This window comes from Sceloporus undulatus, chromosome 3 (assembly GCF_019175285.1).
Source record: "Sceloporus undulatus isolate JIND9_A2432 ecotype Alabama chromosome 3, SceUnd_v1.1, whole genome shotgun sequence".
NCBI lineage: Eukaryota > Metazoa > Chordata > Lepidosauria > Squamata > Phrynosomatidae > Sceloporus > Sceloporus undulatus.
The window spans coordinates 168,419,436-168,443,183 of NC_056524.1; the positions used below are offsets into that span (position 1 = coordinate 168,419,436).

Sequence of the window (23,748 nt, forward strand, 5' to 3'; positions counted from 1 at the left end):
AATGTGATTTGTAGTACACTTATATTTAAAATGGATGGTAAAACCATCAAAATGGTCTATGCTTTTCTGTACCTTGGCTTAATCATAAATCAAAACAGAAAATGTAGTCAAGAAATCAGAAGACTTGGAAGCGCAAAAGAATTAGATAAGATCCTCAAGTTGGAAGATTTATCACTGAATACCAAAATCAGGATTGTCCATGTCATAGTATTTCTGATTTCTATGTATGGTTGTGAAAGTTGGACAGTGTAGAAAACTGACAGGAAGAGAATCAATTCATTTGAAATGTAGTGCTAGAGGAAAGTTCTATGGACACTATGGACAGCCCAAATGAGCAATAAATGAGTTCTAGAACAAATTGAACCTGAACTCTCCTTAGAAGCCAAAATGGGGCTATCGTGCTTTGTAGCTATCATAAGATGACATGACTCATTAGAGTTGTTAATGCTTGGGAAAGTGGGAAAGAGCAGGAAAAGGCAGCAGGAAATGAGAAAGACAGGTAAATAGATTCAATTCAGGAAGTCACAGCTCTGAGTGTGCAGGATCTGAGCTGGGCTGTTAAAAGCAGGGTGTCTTGTAGGTCTCTCATTCACAGAGTCACCATAAGTCAAACCTACATTGATGGCAATCAACAGCAAACAATTACAGCCCAATTATATCTGGAGAGTCATATGTTCCCTGCCCATATTAAGACATACAGTACATTTAAGAAATATCCAAAGAGGCCCCCATTTGTGCAGTTCTCCTCACCTTTTGGTTTGGGATGAAAATTACATGAACCAAGTCTTTTTTATTATTATTATTCAGACATTAAGTTGCTCTTGCATACTTTGTATTATGTGCATGGAAGGGGGATGAAAGAGTGCATGTGCCATTCCTCTGCCACATGGAGAGAGGATCATTCAGCCAGGAACTACATGGAAAGGGGCACATTTATGTCTTTCAGCATTTGTCAGAAAGTTTAATAAGATGACAAATACATTTTCTTACATCCTATGAAGGGAAAGGGAAAGCCAGAGACAGTAACATAATCTGTATCACTAGAGTTGGTGTCACCTGGTGCAGGTGCCTGGAAAGAGCTGCTAGGTGGTGGCAAATTGTCCCGCTATTCCTACCCTCCTGCTGCCTCACTCACCTGCCCCTAGGTCAGCTGGACACCGTGTGGCTAGATTCAGAAAGGGGGCAGGGGCAGGGGCCAGTGGACAGGGTTAGGGGCCTGGGCCTATCCTGCCTACCCTTTCCTCTCCTACTATTGCCTTGCTCACCTGGCTGCCCAGCCAGACCTGGAAAGTGTTGCTGTGGGGTGGGAGGGCAAGCAAAGCAGTGAGAAGGAAGGGAAGGGAGGGTGGGGATTCTCATTTAGACTTCTCCGCGGCTGTGGCTTCCTTAGCCAAGGGAGCCAATGTAGCAGAGAAGAAGGGGCAGGAACCAGTGGCATAGTTGCAAGTTCATCACAGCTGACTGTGCCAGTAGTGTCACTTGGGGGGGAGGGTACAGGGGGTGAGCCAAACTGGGTGGGACCACAGAAGGGGTGACACCACAGAAGAGGAGGTGATACCTGCCCCCCACTAGGCCTTCAGCTCGCTCTGCAGCCACAGTAGGGCTTTCTGGGCCACCGGCGGTGCATGGAGTCCATCCTCCTGGCTGCCGCAGGGCTTTGTAGGCCATCAGGGATGTGTAGGGCCTCCTCTCCTGGACATTGCAGGGCTTTCTGGACCAACAGCAGCATGTGGGGCCCACTCTCCTGGCTGCCACGGGGCTTTCTGGACTGTCGGGGGCACATGGGGAACACTCTCCTGGCCACTGGAGGGCTTTCCTGGCCCAGAAGTCCAACTCCCTGGAGCCTCAACCGCCTGCACTGAGTGACACCAAGTCAGGGTACACTACTGGCCTTTGCCCACTCATTCAGGTTTCACCATACTGGGGCTATCTTGGCCAAGGAAGCAATGGGGCAGAACGGGCAGGCACCGGTGGTTGTGTTGATCTACTGTTGCCAGTCAGAAGCCAGCCAGGTGGGAAAGGGAGGTGATGACAGCATGAAGAGGAGATGTCAACTCTCTTTCCAGACCCAGAAGGGGCTGCTGGAGGGCAGCAGCACCATATACCCCAGTGGCTCCCCTTCTGAAGTATCACCCAGTGTGGCTCACATTTCCTACACTCACCTAATGACATCCCTGAACTACAAAATATATGTTCACTCAAATAATACCAAATGCTTCATGAGTAATGTGGAGATTCAAGAATACTTCTTATTTTTTGGCTCAAATTTGAAGCAAATCAGAACACACCTTCCTGTCAGGATCCATATCATGACAAAATTTAGGAAGTAGCCTAAGGGCTGCCTAATTTGTTTAAATACAGTGCACCAGCATGTGCTGGAAGCCGTGCTGGAAAAAAGCCTTGCACACCCCAGAAGAAGCACCCCACAGGCACAAGCCCCATTACTTCTAATAGGACTCAAACTTACACGTTTTTTTTTCTCTTATGCAGGGGGGCAGAACAGATCCCCCGCATAAGAGAAGGGCCCACTGTATATATTTTAAGCATAGACAACTAGTAGATACTTCAAGCAGCTAAACAGCTTAGCTGCTGCCAGATACACTAAATGAAGAAGGAATATCATGTTGCTCAAATGCTGATGCATGCCACTGTCTCACGATGTGTTGTGAACAAATAGGATGTGGGAGGGAAGAAAATGTGTTTTGTACCGCAGGACAATAGCTTGTAGCACTAAGAGTTTAGGGGGATTAATTAATTAATAACTAATTGGTTATTTTCGAACAGGAGTAATTCTCCTGCATTCCGAAGTCCTAACGATTCTCCAGAACCAGAGTAGTACAAAGCCTTCCAAGGGAGGACATTGCGTAGCTAATGTGATGCAGATTCTGCCCTTCCAGTTCTAGTCTGGACAACTGCAAAATCAAAGAGATAGTTTGATTTATTCACTATTATATTTACATTTTTACAATGTTGTAGCTTTGGAATTATAACTGCAGCTAACTGATTTTTTAAAATATTTTTCCAAGATCTAATGAAGTTTGTGTTCATAAGTTGGCTTACAAGGAGAACAAAGCAAAACAAATCCTTCTGCCCCAATAAAAACATATGAACACTACCCAAAATAAATTATCCAGGGGTTTTTGAGACCACTCCCATGAAACTGACCACATGTTTCAAAAAGCTCTGGGGTGCCACTTTACACACACACAATTTATTTTAGGACTTTCTGCAAAGTGTGTTGCAGTGCTATGTATTCACCTACCTCAAGTTCATCAAGGGCACTTCCAAGAGTCGATGCCTCTGATATGGGCTGCATCTTTTGGATTTCAATTCCTTGAGAAGCATTAGAAATGACATCAAGAGCATTCTGTATTTCATTACAAACAGAGTCCTTGCTGGCTGCAAGAGACGCAATGTCTGAGTGTTCTAAACAAGCTGAACAAATTGAATGGAGAAGAGGTGATTTTTCCTTCAGAGAAGCACGTGCTGCTGCAATGTCATCTCGTTGATTGTTGGATTTTAAATCCTGCCAGGGAAAAGCAGAAGTTTGTCAGTTCATGGTTTTAAGGGGGTAAATTATTAAACACTTAACTACTGAAAAATAATAAATTAATCATTTATTTGTGCAGGTCCTGAATGCAGCAAGAAAAAGAAAGAGACTGATTACTCAAAGGGCAGAAAGTCCCAGATTTTGTTCCTGTTCTTTCCTATTTTATTTTGGAAATTCATACATGTTTTGTTTATCCCAAAATATTTTCTGTCCTGTCATGATCAAAGGCTTTTTATGCATTACCCCTATGTCAGTTCATTTTAATCTAATATAAAATCGGAAAGAACAGGAACAAAATCTGGGAATTTTCAATTAGGCTGGATGCAATACTTTCATTTATAAAATGGTTGATGTGTACCTTCACGTCTTTTCTGATTTATGGGGACCCTAAGGTGAACCTATCACATGGTTTTCTGATGCTGAGAGTGTGTGACAGTGGGTTTCCATGGCTGAGCAGGGATTCAAACCCTAGTTTCCAGAGTTGTAGTCCAATGTTAAAATGCCTGTGCTACACCATACCTTGGGGAGGAAAGAAACAAAGGAAAAGGGAGTCAAGATCTGTTTGGTCTTCAATGTGCCCAGAATAGATGTAATGCTTAACTCAGAGAAAGGCTCCTCAGAACTGGGAGGACAACAATGAGTGAGAAATTTCACCAGATTTTAGGCCCACCTGACTTTTAGGCCCACAGGAGCCCTTTTTCCAAAACAGAAAATGACAAAATGTCCATTTCAGATTTGAAAAATGCCAAGGGGGACATTGGTGAAATTTTACTTCATGATAAGGTATCAAAGGTAGCTCTAATCTAGGGGTTAAAGTGAAGCTTGGGACAATTGCAAGAAAGGCAGAAAATACCTGTATCCATGATAAAATGAATGGTCACTGTTACTATGAACGTGTGAAAGACCTTGCTGAATCAGCCAGCTCTGCTTTTCCTAAGCAAGTGCTTTCTAGGTGGAGAGGACTACAACTACAACCATCTTTAGTCAGTAGGGTCACATCTGACCAAACAATAGCATCACCTCTAGTTCAAGGAGGTTATGGCAATATGCATACATTTATAGAAGCATACATTAATATTGTGAAGTCGAAGGCTTTCACGGCCGGCATCCATATTTTTTGTGGGTTTTTCAGGCTATAAGGCTGTGTCCTAGAAGGGTTTATTCCTGACATTTCACCAGCAGTTGTGGCTGGCATCTTCAGAGAAATGAAAGTTACTTTCTTGAAAACTCTCTGAGCACTGGCAGCCAAACATTTATGGACCAGCATAAGTTCACAGACCAGCACCTTGTGTAAGCACTATGTAGCCAACAGTTTTTAACAGCTCATGACACTCCTAATTCTAGGATTCCATAGTAGACAGCCATGGCAAATAAAGTGGAATCAAACGCCTATAACTTTATAATGTTGATCCACTTGAAGGAAACTTGGCAGTATGTAAATAAATAAATAAAATAACACCTGTTTAGTGCACATAGCACTTTATAAGCATATTAACCCATATTGCCTCACTAACCAAAGTGCTGGTGCTCCTTGCTAAACTGATGCATCACAGAAGATTAGCACTGCCATTCTCCAGGATGCCTGGCTATCTGTGAACCTGACTACTCTCAAGACTCAAAGGTAAAGCAGTATTGTATTGTTATCCCACATACTGCAGATAGTGGAGCTTGTTTTGAAGCCATTTAATGCATCCATGGTTGAGGTGAGATGTAAACCTAAAGTAATTGTAGGAATATATATTTTAAATCCTGTGGTCTCTGAGTGAGTACAAAATGCTCAAGGAAAATTGGGGCAAGTGGGGGGAGGTTAGAGAGAACAAAAAATGAAAAGGGGGGAAATAAGCAGCTTGTTTTGAAAATGTTGGCTACTTTTGCATAACACACACTACTATGTAAGCAGAACCAAAACATAATTTTAAGAAGATTTCTGGAAAAAGCACCCAAGGCAAACACTTGTAACTCCACAAAACATCCTGGGATATATAATTACTAACTAGAGCATGCTGGCATCTCAGTCACAGATAAAAAGCTCAAATTTAATTTTCCTAGTCACACACACACAAAAAATTAATCAATTCTTATAACTTTTTTTTGGCAATTCAATTTATTTTCAGTCACATTTTACAGTACAAAAAAGAGGCAAGGAAAAAAAAGGGGGGGGGGATTTGCCTTTTCTTTTGCTTCCGAAAATGAAAACAATTATCATCTAGAGTCTTCCATGCCATTTCTATGTTCTGCTATAAAATCTCTCATAAATGCAATTTAATTACTTTCTAACAATACAATTAAGGTTAATGATAGTTGCATATGATTCAAGATCCATTAATTTTTTTTATTCTGACATCTCCCCCTGCCCCCCACCAATATAAATGTTAAATTCACATTTCAAATGATTTTGTTATGGAAAATGTGAATGCAATATTGTTGAAGGGCTTTGGCAACAGATTCCTCCCTCATGAATCTTGTGTTGCATGCTCAGCTTTTAAAGCTCAGGGGGTATAATTTTTCTAAGATCCATGTCCACTAATGATAAGAACCCTAAGTTTCCTACTTCTGAATTCTCTTCCTTGGACCACTTTCTACATGTGGTTCACTCATGGTTAGGGATAGAAAAGAACTTCATTGGACTTACATCCCTCTATGAAAATATCAGTGATGAATCTCCCAACAGAATGAAGGACATCCTATCCCAGAAATCCATACATTTTAGTCACTTGTGATGGCGGGTCTTAATTATGGCCTGCTTCCTATTAAGGTGTAGCTAAAATTAGCAACAATAAAAATTTGTATAGCAAAATGTGAATGTAGCAAACCACATTTATAGTCTTTATAAAGCACTGACTCCCCAATTTTGGAGGTACAGTACTATTTTCCAAAAAGACCCAAAAATGCAATTCCAAGAATGTCTAGCCAGCACAGACAGGGCTTCTTGGAACTGCAATCAAATAGCATATGGGAATCCAAGTTTGGGAATCATTCTTCTTAAATGGATGTTTGAAGAATTCATAATGATTAGCAGGAAGTCATTCTAAAATTACTCTTATTTTCCACTTGTACAAAATGCACAAATCCAGTGCATTTGGGTGCAAAAATACCACTGGCTTCTGGAAGCAAAGCTTTGTAATGATAATCTTTCCATGCCACACCACTTTAGAATGGAGACGGTTTGTAAATGAGGCTACCTGGACATAGTATTGAATGCTGTTGCAGCAAAGCCCATATAAATGAATGATATCAACAAATAGCTTACAGCACAGCCAATAAACATATAATTTATCCTAACTGTACAAGCAAGAAGGACATGTGATTGCATAGGAACTATATTCTGTTGATCCTACTCACATCCAGCCAAGTTTAACAACCCTGAAATGACAGGATATTACAATGAAGACAAGGATGACTCAAAAGCAGTTACCTAGACAAGCATTTGTGCCAACTTCATGACGCTAAATATGTGAATTCTCATTAAATTACAGTCTAGATCCAGTCAAGTTTTCAGCAAGTATGCTGAAAATTTTATTAAAAGAGATTTTTGCTGCTAGAGAGACTAGACATTTACTAGGACCTTTTCTATTTAAAAAAAGCACTAACCTACCAGTTCCAGTTCTATTAATCTGCCTTTTAAACTAAGCATGTTGCCACAGCTAGATTTTAACAGTGTGCCATGCAACTGCTGCTACATGTTGACATTCTGCAGAGATACTATTCTCCAAAAAGACCAAAAAACAGTAGTCGTTTATAAGATGAATTTTGGAAACAGCTAATGTTTGTTTCTTAAATTCATCATCAAGAGGGTGATACGACAATGACAATCTAAGAACAGATTTTATATCTCTTCTACAACTTGAGGATTTTAAAAGGTATTCTGTCCAACCATGTTCACTGTTAAATACATTTGGATTTCACTGACAAAAAAGTTTTTGCCAATTTCACTTTGCATAAACTCCCAGCACCCCCTCGGCATGTGCTAATGGCCCCTGAGATTCCATGCATGCTTCAGTTGGTGAAGTATTACCATTCTGAATTTTTCATTTCCTGATGCACACACCACTTGCTGCCCACCTATATGGACATCAGTTCTACATTACAGTGGTTGGACAGGGATATCTCATCCATCATGACTTTCACTTTTTTTCCTTATACACTGTCCTCTAATTTCAAGTATGAGTTTTGGCTTGTTCTCAATACTTCTAATGTTTAAAAAACCCCAAAACCAAGTAACAGCCACTTCAGCAATTGTTTTTCTTTATATTTGTCCCCGCAGTGTTTTTGATAGCTTACTGAATTGCTCTGCAATAAATCACTTAGATTCTTCCAGTACAAAAGCTTTCCTTGCCTTGGACACAGTTTTGTTTAAGTAGCTTCACTAAGTATCTGACCTAGATCCATAAAAAACTGTCAAGAATGTACACAAACATAACAAGCACAGGATGGATGGCTTTTAATGGGATGATTCCCTGCCCTTCTTTCCTTGATCCTTTAGCCACCAGTTTGGGTTTGAAACCTTAGAACTAAATTTTCTTGTCCTTGATGAGAAAGGGTACTTCAATACATGGTCAACCATGATGAGATTATTTACCGTTATTATTATTTTAATTTGGCGACTTCCTGCAAACAATATTTTTCCTCAAAAGTGATTTTAAAAAGAAAAAGTACTCAAAAGCACAACATCACCATAGCTTTATTTGTCCTTAGAGGAGGAAATGAAATTTCTGTAGGATCTGAAGCTCCCTAGCAGAGAAAGGAAGATGTTAAGCATGGAGCTGGAACATGTGGCTTTCTTGTCTTTTTCATGCATTCACAGGGCTAGCCCAAAAGGTTTTCTCACCACAAAGTACAAAATAATAGACACTGGCTATACAGGCCGACCAAAAGGGCCGACACTGGGGTAGAGTGGGAGCATGGTGACCGGACATGGCATGCCCAGACCCCCAAACCCCCATCACGCCACCCACCTGACCAGACAGCTGGTGGTGTGAGAATGCTCCTGCGATGCAACAACTACATGATGCATGCCGCAGGAGTGAAGAAGAGCCATGGCAGTGGTGAAAGGGATGCCTTTTTTCCAGCACAAAAAAGAGCGGCATTTTGATGTTTCTTTTTGTGCTGGAAAAACATCAGATTGGGGCTATGGTGTGCAGTTGCTGCAGCCCTAATCTGGCACTCAAGGAGGTAGCATTAAGCCACTCCTTACCCGCCATCTGTTTTGCCCAGTTCTCTCTCACTCTCTCACTCACACACACACCATATACAAAAACCAATTAGACTGGGAGTTGAATTTTACTTCAGATTGGCAATAGAACAGTGAAGCCCACCACACCTGAGCAAAACTAATTTAAAGTGTTGCAGAACCAACAGGCTGTGTGGCCAGGGGACTGAAGAAGATTGCCTAATGCTGAATCTACATTGCAGAATTAAAGCAATTTCACACTGCTTTGACTGCCACGGCTCAATGCTATGGGATTCTGGGATTTGTAATTTTCTGGGATATCTAGGCTTCTCTGACAGAACACTCTGGTGCCACAAGAAACTATAAACCCCAGGAATCAATAGGATCAAGCCATGACAGTTAAAGTGGTATAAAACTGCATTAATTCTGCAGTGTGGCAGCAACCTGAGAGACTGCAGGTGTTGCCAATCCATTTCCACCTGCTGTCTGTAGCAATTGCCTCACTCTGCCTAATGGTAGGGCCAGCCCTATCCATTCATTTTGACTGCCTGAAATTGACTAAAGTGAATAAAAGCAGTCATTACTGAAACTTGTCTTCTCAAGACAAAGTGACACATGCAGAGAGATATTTCACCCAAGAAACATGAACACAAGGTCTAAGTAACATGCAATAGAATTCAACCATGCCATCACAACCCTAATTTACCCTAACATGTTGATGAGACTTCTGTTTCATTTAATTGGACAGCGAACTTCATTTTTTAATGCCAAATCACAGTATTAAAGTTAAAAGCTTCAAATATTTAGCCCAGGAAATAGACAAAAAATACAGCCCCTCTTTAAATATGATCTTATTAGATTACAGCTAGAAAAAAGTGCTGTGTGTAACCAGCAAATATTTACAGGCTACAAGACCATGAAGGAGGAAAATGGATTAAGCCCTTGAATTCTGTACCGAATGTTAATGTGTTTGTATATGATAGATTTAATACAAGAAGTGAGAATAAATGACTTTCAGCAGCTGCACTCTGGACCCATAAATCGCTCTTGGTACTGCAAAATCCATACAGAGGAAGAACAGCTGTATAATTTACAACATCAGCATTTATCAAGAAAAGCAGCAAATACAGGTCCTTCCTTTTCAGCATCAGAAAGCACATTCCTTTAAAAAAAATTAAATAAATTAGAAGCCATCCTTGCAAAGTGCCTACTTGAATAAATGCATTACTGTATTCAGTTTTCAAATTGCTATTTAAAATGCAGCATCCTTTTTAACCCTCAACAGATTTAAGTGAAATTCAAAGAGCATAAACTCCATACCACATTCAATATACAATTTAAAAGTGTGTGAAATTAACCAGCATTTGCCTTATTATGCTTTGCCAGAGTTGCGCTCCATTAAAGTTTTTATAATAATAAAAAAAATGTGCAGTTTTATACAACTTCAAAACAATGAGCTAACGGATAAGGCTGAAATATGAAGAAAGTTTCTCGCAGGCTATTGTGTATCCATTATTCCACAGAACTAAAACACACATTGTTTGTTCATATTTTAGGAATCAAAGCTAACTATTAAATAGGAAAGTACATGGTCCTACCATGTTTTAATTATTCAAGCAGATATTTAACATATTTCATTAAAAGAATAATGTGAGCGTTTACAGCAGGCATCAGCAAACTAGTGACCTGATGTTTAGGACTTCAACTCCTAACAGGTGCATCTAACATGGCCAATGGTGAGGGATCGTGGGAATTGAGATCCAAAATACTTAGGGGGCACCAGGTTAGAAAAAACTGTTCTACAGTAATTTCTGTTTACGTAATTGCTTAAACTATTCAGCTGTGCTTCTTGTTCCATTGTTCTTACTACCTTTCAGAACAATTCTTTGTTCCACTTACTGTTCAGGAAATGGTAATATAACCAAGAACTGATTCATACATTGTGTACATTACTGCAGACTTCTTCTTCCATGATTCCCCAATGATCATATGAAGAGGGGGTAATGAAGACAATGCAAAAGGTCTAGCCTGTGGTGTTTTTCTTATGATGCCTTTTTCACCCATTCAAGAAAGCACTGGATATGGCATGATATGTGTGAAATGATTCAGAGTTAAAATGACTATTTGGATTGCTTGAACATAGTGCTGACTATGGAAAACTCTTGCTGTAGTACCCCCCCAAAAGCAAAAACTCAATGTGTAAGTCCCATTATTAGCCCCAACTAGAATAGATGGATCGAATCACTAGAATTTACATAAATATTGATTAAACAAGTTGCCTTAGGGTTCAAGCACATGGGCAGCAAACAAATAGCCAACGTCATTGTATTCTGCCCATGAATCTGGCCTGTTTCTGCCTTGGCACTTATCTGGTCCAGCATACCCATCCACCTGCTGGCATTCCATAGAGATGACAATGCTGCTGCCTCTGTCACTGCCACCACCATTCTCTGTGCAGGCTCCTACCACAGACCACAGAAATGGAGTGCCTGCCTGTACCCCTATGACGAGGCAACCCCTTCTGACATCACTGCCATGACTGGGGTCTACACAGAGAATGGTAGTGGCAGGTAAGGGAGTGCATGGCAGTCTGAACTACCAACTATCATGGCAGTCCACCACAATTGAAACTCCACCACCAACGGCCAATTCAGCCAAGACCAGGCCAGATTTGCCAAAATGGTGTCCAGTTTACTTGTTCCTGGCCCAAGTCTGTTGACCTGTGTCATCTGAATAGCATGACACCAGGCCAGAGGAAAATGAGCCTGTGTGTACACCCCTTGGTGGGTCTAATCTGGTTAGGGCTAAAAAAAAATAGATTTGGTCCAAATGTCCTAAGAGTAACAGGTGAAGTGGCTGTTCAAAATTTAGTCTAAATTAATTAAGCATCCATCATGAACAGAAAATCATGATAAATATTGGTCACATTGATGCTGAAAAATGGAGTCCAGTTTAATCTGTTAACAGCATAATACTTGTTGAACTCTGATTAGTATTCCCATAAATGTACCTTCCTCTATGTAGTAACATGCCATAGCAGCAATCATCCCCCCCCCCAAAAAAAAAGTCATTTGTGACATATGGAATGCCTTTTATTTTATTTTATTTTATTTTTACATGGAGAGTACTCAGAAACATACACTGCTGTAACATGAAATGGTTCTACCTTCTCAGTTCATATAATATGTATAGAACAGCTCTGAAACTGAACATTCAAAGTTATACAACAAAGTTTAAATTATTTCTGGTTACAACGTCTAAATTTTGTGCATCTTAAAATATTTCAAATTGCTTTCCCACTGTTTCCCTCTTTCTTAAGTCCCACCTATCTTTAAACATCAACCAGAAAAATCCTGTAAAGAAACAGAACTGCATATTCACAAAGTGAGGATAAAAACTCAATTTGTTTGATTTTCAGGACGTCTGAAATAAGACTATGAGAAGATCTAATTAAAAACCAATTGAAGCACCATAAAATTATACCTTTCCACCTTCAGCAGCCAACTTACAATGTTTATTTCCTATAAATTTATGCTATAATAAGTCAAACAAAACATATCTTCCTAGTTATTTAAACATTTTGTTGGGTTTTTATTATCTTCTTCATTTGAATTGCTATTTGGGGCTGTATATTGTTTGAGTTTGCCGTTCTAGTTTCCTAAACATAATGAGATTGTTTAGTTGTATTTTATGTTTTTAATTACATGTGTGAATTTGCTTGTGTATTGGGACCCTTCCCTTGGAACAGAAATGCAGTTTGCCTAAGAAGGCCCTGTCTGCATAGGACAAATACAATGGTTCCCACCATTCTCTCCATGGGGAAATCAGCTGACACATGGGAATCTTTGGTTCTGGTGTGAACAGAACAGACAATATCCAGCACATTCAGTAAAAGAACCAGGCTCTACCCCTAGATTTTTCAGGAAGATCCAGAGTCCTCCATTCTGTCACATGCCTCCATTCTGAAACATGCCCCATTGAGCAGTCAGGTATGTTCTCCGCTGTCACCATTCACTTGCTCTGAGATCAGAACAAGGCACCCAGACATGTGGTCTCTGGGCACCTAATTCTGACCTCCGAGTGAAATCATCCATGGTGACCCACAGTGGCAGCAGAAATACCAGGCAACCCAGCATGTGAACAGCCACCCAACATCAGAACAGAGGGCCAGGTAACTGGAAGGTCAGTTGCTTCCCAGAGTATCCTGGCCAGTGCAGACAAGGCCAGTGACTGCATAAGCATATGAATATTGAAAATAAATCAATAAAATAAAGATGAAATCACAGCTCAGAAACTCTACTAAATTCTTAGGTTCTAATGGCATAATATATCGCACCCACAAGATGTAATTGTTGCATGTGCGCTAGAATTGTTATTGTTGTTGTTGAAGATGCTATTATTATCCTGCCTTTTTCCCAGGGTACTTACAAAAGTTAAAACGGATACAGCTAAAAAAAATACATCACATAAAAGTCAAATAATGTAATTAAACTAGCAATAAAGTTAAAAACAGTTAAAAGCATAAGCATTAAAAAGGACAACAGCTATAAACTACACAGTACATGAAAGGCCTCCTGAGCAATCAGCACCTCAAAGGCTTGCCAAACCAAAAAGTTCTTCATCTGCCTAAGAAAGAATAGCAGGGAAGGTGCCAGTCTAAAAAGGGAGTTCCATTGCCTGGAAGCAACCACCAAGAAGGCACTGTCCTTTCTTCCCATCAGATGGACCTGTGAGGGTGGTCAGATAAAGAGAAGGCCCTCCCCAGAAGACCTCACAGCACAAGCAGGTTCATATGGGGAAGTATGGTCCTTCAGATAATTTCAGCCTGAGCTTTGTAGGGGTTTACAGGTCTTTGCCCAGAAACAGTCAGTCAGTGGGGCTGTTGCAAATCGAATAAACTGCAATCTGAAGGAATTTGGGCTTTTCAGAGAGTTGGGTGGAAAGCTCCATAAATTCTAAGGGAAAGGGATTCATAGTTTTTACTGGTGTATCTATGAGTATCCACAAGGATGTTCATTATTAAACAAGTGGAGCTGACTGTTTCACATGGATTCACATGGCCAAGAGATGCAAATTTGGGCAAGAAAGTGAGTGGACAATTCAGTGTCAATGCAAAAGTGCAAAAATCCACAGCATTTTGCACAATACACTTACATGTAGACTAGCCCTAAAATCTGGCTGAAGCTATTTGGAACAAATGAAGTTTCTGGATACTCTTCTAAAGCAATCCCACATAGAGCATATTACAGTAATCCAAATGGGATCTAACTAAGGCAAGGGTACCTGAATGGGAATCTTTTCACCCTTTCTCTCAGGGAAAAAAAACCCCAAAACAAAAGCACAAACACTAGATATTTGTACCGTTGCTTCGGGTCTCCACAGATTTTAATTACTTTCCCCTAAAAGCCTCAACATGATAAAAAGATAAATAATCCACTGTTTTCTACTAACTCCTGTAAACTGAAAACAAATCACAACTCACAATATTTTATTACCAATGAACAATTGCTATGAAAGGAAAGTGCCTACTGAAAGTACTTTTTGACAGTATAAGAGAAATATAGAATAAGTATCTACTTCTGTGTGCTGGTAAACCCACAACATAAAATGGCTGAAATGCTTCTAAAGAACTTAATTTCTATTGAGTCAGAGAAGTCTTATTAATATTAGCTGCATCCCAGCACAGAAAGAAAGTATATTAAATTATATACTCTTCAGTAAATTGATTTGGAGGTCAAGAAAAAATAATGCACATTAAACATACTTAAGAAAAACTGTTTTAAATTATGTTCTATAACTCCTAATTTGCAATTATCAATGATCTAAGTGTAGTACTTGGCTTTAGTAAGACTTTGGAACATCAGTTTCATGATCCCAAGTAGTTGTTTTTAAAATGAGATTTGGAACATAACTAACCATTCTTAATCTGCGCCTTCCTTCTTTCTTACTCTGATAACAAAAGGCTCTTGGAACTATCCACAAGCCTGTTATTTTGAACTAAAATATCTGAATTCACCTTGAACCAATGAAACCCTTATATTCATAGCTACATCAGTCTCTAACAAGAAGAACTGTGTATTTTGTTCTTATAGAGGCATGATATTTTCTAAACAGACATGGACTAAATAAGGAGTCTCTATCCATTTCAGACCCAACTGTATCCATTTGAGCTCAGTTACAAATTCTTAGGTTTTATTGCTCCATCTATAAAATCTCTTGGTTTCATACTGCTCAGAAATCAACACTGTGGAAGACAGGGCAATAGCACAAAATACTATGTAGTCATCTATTTATTGAGAGAGGCAAAATGAAAATGCTTTTATAGTATATCTCTGGGGCCTAGTTTTTTAAGGGCTTTTTTATGTGACACAGTCCATGCACAAGGATTGTACCACTTCATTTTCTTATGAATGAGTATTTTCCTGAATCACCCCATTTGTAAATAGCAGAACTTATGATACCAAGAAAAGTCTTGATAACTAACAACTATAACAGTGACCAGGAGTCAAGCACTGAAGAAGAGACACTATACTTTATAGCAGTCTTCAGAATGAGAGCCCAGCCCAGTCTGCAATTCCATTAACATGTGGGGAACAATTTGTGGCTAAGTTAAAGATCGTTATTAAAGTATTTAGAGAAAGGTGTTTCCCTGTAAGGATAGAACAGAACAAACAACCTTCTGAAGAGTGAGCTGCTAGTCTCTAGATCCAAAAAAACATGCTAAACAGTTAAATTGGGACCAACACTTTGAGAAACAAAGAGGTGATGCCTTTTCTATGTAACATCAGGGGCATCACTAGGGAGATGTGAGCCACACCAGGTGACACCACAAGAGAGGGTGACACCACTGTTTTCCAAACATCTGCCTTTTGGCAGAAACAAACTGGGTACAGCTGGCCCTTCTTATACACAGATTTTTTTTATACAAGGATTCAAGCATACATGGTTTGAAAATGTTCCAAAAAAGTATAAATTTCAAATATCAAACCTTGATTTTCCATTTTTTATAAGGGACACCATTTTGCTATGTCATTATATTTAATGGGGCTTGAATCCACGGATTTTGTTAACCATGGGGGATCTTGGAACCAACCCCCAGCGTATAACAAGAGTCCACTGTGTTCACCTGTGTCCCTTTTAAATGTTGGAGTTCAGCAGAAGAGATGGTGTGAATGAAGAGAGGCTCATTTGGGGGAGGGGGGGGGCTTCAGTTTTTTAATTTTTAATTTTTTAAAAACAAAAATCTTTTCATTTTATCTGTAAAGACATCACAGCTTACTAAATTTTCACTTTAACCACATAAAACTATATAAATGTAAATATATTCAGGCTGTGCATATGCTATTGTGATTTAAAGGTATAATTTTAATTTTGCTAGTTGTCTATGCCACAACTATTGCTGTTACATTCAGTAATATACAGGAGTTATGATTTATGAGTAATATTAGTACAACAAACATCACTAAGGAGTCTGTATGGTGTGGTATGGGAGGTGGTTGATGGAGGGGGGGGTAACACCATGAGTTGCCACACCAGGTAATGCCAACCCTAGTGATACAACTGTGTGACAGGATTGTTCCAGAACAGGATACTTGGAGGCACAGGCAGAAGGAATGGACAGCTAGCAGTAGCAATAGCAATAGCAAATACATGTCTATACCACTTATCAGTGCACTTAAGCACTCCATAAGCAGTTTACAATGTGTAAGCTAACTGCCCCCAACAAGCAGGTTGCTCATTTTAACAACCTTGGAAGGATGCCAGCCTGAGTCAACCCAGGAGCCCCTGGCTGGTGTCAAGCTGCAGTACCGGCATTTAGCCACGGTGCCACCAAGGCTAAGCACCAGAATAATCAGCAACAGAAAGTTGTTTTTAAAAATCCAACAATGCTGACAGCAATTTGTTCTACTTACAAAATTTCAAAAATGTGGGCAATTTCAGAATTAAAACTGAGATTCTTCTTTTATTATTTATGAGGCTGTATCAGACAGACTGGGGTTATAGTATGTGTGTAGGAGAGATCAATGGCTATACATCTGTACTGAGCTCATTAAAATTATACATGGGAAGAATCATAATCATGATTAATTAACTAGACATAATGGCCATGCCAAAAAAAAAAAACCCAAAAGGACAAGTTTTAGGCCTTTACTTTTGGAAAAAAATATAATAGTAATTTTTAATGTACTATTAAGTTCTGTGTTCTGTGCAGTTAAACAGAATCAGGCTGGCATGAGTTTCTTTTTGGAAGACTGCTATCATGTTCAAAAATTCAGCCTAGGAAAAAGTAATTTGTTGTCATTAAGGATTAATGAGATGTCAGTTTTTAGGCATTAAAATGTAGCCATTGATAAATTACTTAAGGCCAGTCAAAAATGTATGAAATAAAACTGTTCTAATATGATCTTACTTTTTTAGAAGAGTGTTCAGATTTGTTGGCTATATATATAGCAATAGTGCTGGACATAGTGCTTTAATATCACAAACTAAAGACTTTTAATACCAGAATGGTGAAAAAGCAAGCTTCCAAGAACAGCAAACAAACATTGAAGAAACAATAATTCAAAAAGTAATCTTCCTGACAACCAATTTCTGGCTTTTTCAGAGAAGATTAATGAAACTAAACCAAGTCTGGTAATGTCCAACCTCCTTCTCAATCAGCTGTAAATAAAGCAAAAGAAAAAACAGTCAATTGTTCGGAATATTTTCAGAACTATGAGGTGTGTCTAGGTGTCCTTGAAAATATTAGTTCATTCTTCCTGATACTGTGAATCTATACTGCATTATAACATAATCTGGTGAGTTAAGTATTATAGATATGTCACACTAGTGGAATTCAAGTACAGTAATACAAAGAAAAAGAAATCTTCATAGTCCTGTGCCAGAAGTATTTCTATTCTAATTCATGGTGCTATTTTATTTCAGCTGGATATGCACTCTTCCAACATTGGACAAATCTAATATGGATCATAAGAAAACAATAATATAAAACTGTCATGTGGGGTATGTATTTGCAATCAAAGGGCAATTCATTTATGATCAATGCAGTCAAACAGCAAAGAAACACCAGAGTATGAACTGAACTTGCACTCAGTCATTCAGGAGCATGATAGAGTCTGGGCACATCATAAGAACACACCACATACTGACGCTAACCAGCTTGAGAAAAAAGGAAACAGTGTGAAACCCACTCACATATGGTTAGTCCTTTCAGTTTTCAACCATACAACAAAATTTAATTGACCCAATTTACAAAATCCAGACACAAGATGACCTGAAAACACAAACACACACTGAACTAATCATATGTTTGTGATTAAACAAAACACCCACTCGTAGACAATTATTGTATAAATTCTTCAAAGTAAACATCAGATTTCCAAACCTTTCCCTAGCATTTTTCCTTTCCATTTTTCACAAAGGCAATAGCATAATAAAATGACAGAGTTCCTTTAATTGTTACTTATTTGAGAAAAAAATTTAAATGAATAAGCATTGCTGTTTAATGATATGATTAAAATGACTAATTCAATGATACAATAATCAGTCAAGCCACATTAGAAAAATTATACAACATAGATTTCTTTTATTAAATTTAGCACTGCTCCTGTTACTGTAAACATAAATTGTTGCCTGGTGCAAGTTAGATTTGCTTTGATTAGTTAAAATACAGCTGCAATTGTAATATAATTTGCAATTATATCACAAAACAGGTCTTTTACTTTTGTAAGATGCAAAACTATACTGTACGCTGTTGAGGAGGGACCTTAACTCAGCACATCCAGCAAACCTATTCTCCAGTATCTTATGTCCTGCAGTACTCTAGCCTATCAGCAAACCAGGTAGATGAAGTTCTGTGGATCAAATGTACCCTGAAAGTGGTAGTTCCATCCTGAATATAGTCAATTCAACTACAAGCAATTTGAGATACTCTAAGCCTTATAAAATTTTACACTGAAGAACCATGAAATGTACATGCTATTCAACATATTCACTCTGAAGTTCGACACACTTGGCACATTGTTTCCCAAGTTTTTTTTTTAACCCTTCCAAAAAGAAAATCCTGATATCTGGTTACTGAAATACTGCTCTGCTGCTGCTATAACCTCTGAATCATTCAGAAAATTTCTTCCTTTCAAACTTTTTTTAAGGTTTGGAAACAAGAAACAGTCAGATGGAACAAAATCTGGTGGCTCGGGTGGATTGTCTATGCACTCAAATCTCAAATTTTCCAAAACATCCATTGTATGGCCAGCCCTGTGAGCAAGTCTTGTCCTGCAAAAAGATAACATCTTTCCACAGCTTCCATTGCCACATTTCCATCAATATCTCCTTTAATTGGCACAGCTAGTTAGAGTAGTCTTCTGCAATAACTGTTTGGCCCTCCTGAAAATAGTCATCAACATACATTCCTTATCCTTAAAAACTGTGACCATAACCTTTTCTGCTGACCTTTGAGTCTTGCCGTGCTTTGGCTGTGGGGAGCCTCAGTGCTGCCATTATGAGGACAGGTGTTTGGTCTCCGGATCAGAGTGATGTAACCATGTTTTATCAAAAGTGATGAATCATTCCAAAAATTATCTCTAGATTACTCAAAATGATGCAAAATCAACTTAGAGGTATCCACTCAATTTTTTTCTGACAGCATTCCAACATTTTGGCACTCATTTGCCTGACATCTTCTGCATAGCCAACTGCTCATAAATTATAAAACCAGTGTTTTCCTGGGATATCCTTAGTGTCTCAGTAATTGTTTTAGCTGGGATTCGCCACTCTGCCAAATCAGATCACAAACACGCTCAACAATTTCAATAGTTGACACTGTTGAAGGCTTCCCAGACTTTATTGCATCTTTGGTCTCAAAATCTCAGTGCTGAAAGTTGGCACACCTCATCTTCTCAGATGAGTATGATGAACACTTGTCACTCAATGTTTACTTCATAACATATGCATTTCCTGTGGAGTTTTCCTTTCCAGGAACAGAAACTTTCTGATACCCCAGAATTCAGCACTTAAATATTCCAGTATTTTCATTGACATGGTTCTATCAATGAGCTGGAAAAATTCAGAAATTAGAGCTCAGATCCTGCAAATTAGCAATTTACAATACAAAAGCATTCAAGCTACAGTGGTAAATTTATGGTCAGGTTTTGGGAATTATCTACTTGATTTCCAGCCAAACACACACACATCACTCTTTCATTTGGTCATCTGCCTCTGGCCCTTTGGATCATTCTTTGTATGCATCAAAACTGAATCCCTGGTTTCAGGCACCCTTGGAGCTTGTCCAAGGCCTGTGCGATAATCAGATACAGCTCTATGCCAAGTGCTACTTGGTATGGTGATTTGTAAGCAAAACAGCACAAGGAGATCATCTTGGAGTGCCCTCTTCCAGGAGCTTACGCTGAATGAAGCTAGGTAGGTAACTACAAAAGAGAGGGCTCTCTCAGATGTGGTTCTCTCTTAATGATGTGCCTCTTCCTGAGGTTTGTCTGCCATCCACACAGGTACCTTTTCAGTGCCAGACAATCACATTTCTCCCAGGAATTTTAGATAGTTATATTTCTGAAATGTTGCATGTATATTATTTTTGTTGTTTTAAACCAATTTTATGTGTGAGTCACTCCAAGAAGGTTTTTGTTATGAACTGAAACATTAACAAATAGAACCAGAGCTTTCTTCTAGCAATTCTTTCTTTTCTTGTCTTTTTTAAATGTAAAAACCACTCAAGCTCATGATTCCCCCAGATGTGCCTCTAACCAAAGCAACATTGATGAGGCAGTTGGATTTTTCAGTATGTCAAGTAAATAAGATTTTTTCCCCCACTTACCCAGGTAATACTTCCTAACCACAGCTTGGAACAAGATGCAGATGCATTGTGTAGATTTCCACCTGATTGCTTGTAGTTTTGCAATACAGATGTGAGATTTTAATCAAAAGAACAGGGTTGTTCTGACTTCCAGTGGGAATGCGGACGCTATGGCCACCATCTAGAGAAGCTCTCAGATGGGAGAAGCTTGCCGCAGGGATTAATCCTGCTTTGGAGATGGTGAAGCATGATAAATATTCCCTCCAACAAAGGGGATGCAGAGGGGTTCACAATCACACCCCAGAGATCTTGAAGACTGCTGTGAAAGGTCATTGTCATAGAGAAAGTGAAAGCAAAGTGAAAGGAGATCGAGGGAGGTGAAGAGCTAGCCATGTCCATGACAAGCTGCAGTTGAACTGCATAAGCGCCGGAGCCACATCTCTTTTAAAACCAATTGAAGAAATATCACAAAAAGCATTGAGAGTCTACCTAAGAATATATTTTCTACAAAGAAACTTAACTACACAGTAATTAATAAACTATTTGGATAAGTAACAAGGAAAATAAAGAAAAGAAAATAAATTGTGAGGAAATAAGAAGGAATAAGGGACAATAAAATTGAGACAGGACATTATAGTACAAAACAGAGGATATAGCGAATGTTCTTTCTTCTTTTTCTGGCTACAGAGAAAAGACACCCTGAAAGAGTAGAAGAAATTTATAAAAAACATAAAGATTGTAAGGATTGAGAAAAGAAGTGTGTAAAACAATAACAAATATGTACAATAAATAAAAATAATAACAACTTTTCTGAGGGCTCAGGAGAAGCAAGCGATGGAGACAAACAACGAGAGATTATAAACAACCTCCAAACTCAAGAGACAGTTATTTGTAAATATGGAAAACTAATAAAGATTAATTTAAAAAATTAAAGAGACACTTAAACAAGAAGAGATCTTTAGTGATAAAAAGGCAATTTATTGGGAGTAGAAATTGTTTGGAAAGGAATGAAAATATTAATAACTGGAATCTATTGCCCTCTAGAAAATAAAGGTAAATTCTATAAAGATTTACAGGCAAAAATAACAGTGTATGAGTTTTAAAATGTGACATTATTAAGTGATTTCAATGGAGTATGTGAACTGGGGACATCAGTAAAAAAGTTAAAAGATAAACAAGGCAACCTACCTAAATCATTTTTTAAAATCTGATTGAAAATTTGGCTATCATGGGCGGGTTACAGACGGGCAGGAGAAGACGTTTTGGAGGTGTATTCAGCTGAATGCGGAGCCTCCAGACGGCCCGCCCCGGGGGCGTGCTTCAGGTGTTGGAGCTTCCACACGGGGGGCAATGAAGACGCCTCACCTGGGTCCGTTTCGGACCCGGAGTTTCCAAACCGCCGCCTCGGAGGACGCTGCAAAAAGAGAGGCAGCTTCCTCACGGGCGGCCCAAACCGCGGCTTTTTTTTTTCTTTTGCCGCATGAGAGGTGCGCAGCTTCGCAGCTGCAGCGCTAAGCAGCGGCGGCAGAAAGCCTGTCTGCGCATTTAAAGCACCCAAGCCCCTTTAAACTTTTTCCCTGTGACTTTAAAGCTAGGCAGGAGTGGTGTGAGGTAGCAATGTCCAAACTCTGTCCTTCCAGGCGTTTGGACTTCATCTCCCAGAATCCCAGACCACAGGGCAAGGTGGCTGGGGATTCTGGGAGATGAAGTCCAAACGCCTGGGAGGACAGAGTTTGGAGATTGCTGGTTTGGGGACCAGTGAGCCAGGCATGGTGGGAGGAGAGAACAGGAAGGGTAGAATAGAGTAGATAGGGCTGGGAGGGAACACATGCCCTGGGAGGCGAAATGATGTCTTTATGGGACATCATGGGACCTAGTGCCTTGTCAGTGCTCCCTGCCACTTGATCCCAGGCCCTCTCTAGTTGCCCTTTGCCTTTGGGGGCAAGTTTAGAGGGCATCAAAAGGTCTTGGGCACATTCAAGCTCCGGGGTCTCTCTTTTTTTTTCCTTTGCCGGCTGGCGAATGCGCAGCTGCGCAGGGCTAAGCAGCGGTGGCAGAAAGCCTATGGGCACATTTAAAGTGCCCAAGCCCCTTTAAAACAATGGTGGTCTCCTGCCAGCTGGTGATCAGCTGGTGTTGGCATCCTTGTCCGCTTGCACTTTGCCAGTGTCAGCAGCATCATAGATGCCTCCTCTCCTTTGGTCCCCGCGCTCCTGCTGAATCTGCAATGCGCAGCCACAGCTGTCTCCGCTGCCACCGCTGTCCCCCTGCCATCTCCCCTCACCTCCTTTGTACATATGTCAATATTTACAGTTTTAGCGTTTTTTATTGTTAGGTGAAAATGGCAGAGGAATGTGTGTAGGGGTGCACTTTAAAGTCCAAACTTTCCAAGCAGCGCATGCGTACATGTTGCTCTAGGGTTAGGGTTAGGGTTACGAGACTTAAAATGCGCTGTAGCTGTGCTGCAGCTTCCACACCTGCATGGCAGCGGACGTTGCAATTAAAGCCTGACTGCAAACTGCGCATGTTCCAAGACCCCAACTCACTATGCGACGGAGCTTTTAAATGGGCAACTTAAAGTAGCGGCGTAGCAATTCTGGTGTACCGGTGCAGCAGCTCTCATGGCTTCTTCCACTTCTCGATATGTGTCAGCATTCAGGTAGGACTGCTCCAGTTTCTGCAGTTACTCCAGTTTCTGGGACTATATAGCTATAATGTCAGCCGTCTCAGTATGAGACCAAGACGTCCCCCTGCCTTTTTTCGGGGTGCTGGTGGATGGCTGAGCCATCCTGCCTGGTGGCAAAGGGGAGCCGCCACACAGCTGTGCCAGGAGCAGCCAAACTGTGCCCGTTCCCAGGTGAAAATGGCGCAGGAATGTGTGTAGGGGGTCACTTTAAATCCCAAACTTTCCCTTTTCACTTTCTACAACCAAAACATCCGCCGGCAAAAGTTACAACTTCCCGCGGTTCTAGCAACGCATGCGCACAAGTGGCTCTAGGGTTAGGGTTACGAGGCTTAAAATGCGCCGCAGCTGTGCCTCAGCTTCCACAGCTCCATGGCAGCAAACGTTGCAATTAAAGCTTGGCTGCAAACCACGCATGTCCCGGGACCCCGACCCATTATGGGACGCAGCTGACACGGAGCTTTTAAACCGGCAACTTATATTTGCGGCGTAGCAATTCTGACGTATCGGTGCAGCAGCTTACAGACGGAGCTGCG

The 23,748-nt window shown here is 40.0% G+C and overlaps 1 protein-coding gene across 4 annotated transcripts in view; it reads right to left on the bottom strand.

Moving 5' to 3' along the window:
• The window catches only part of CTNNA3 (catenin alpha 3), a 1,027,502-nt gene that overhangs the window by 809,928 nt on the left and 193,826 nt on the right, over positions 1-23,748 (bottom strand). For all 4 annotated transcript variants that reach the window (XM_042459353.1, XM_042459352.1, XM_042459355.1 and 1 more), the window contains exon 6: positions 3,263-3,526. In XM_042459353.1, coding sequence (XP_042315287.1) covers positions 3,263-3,526 — 264 coding nt within the window. The remainder of the gene's footprint in view (positions 1-3,262; positions 3,527-23,748) is intronic.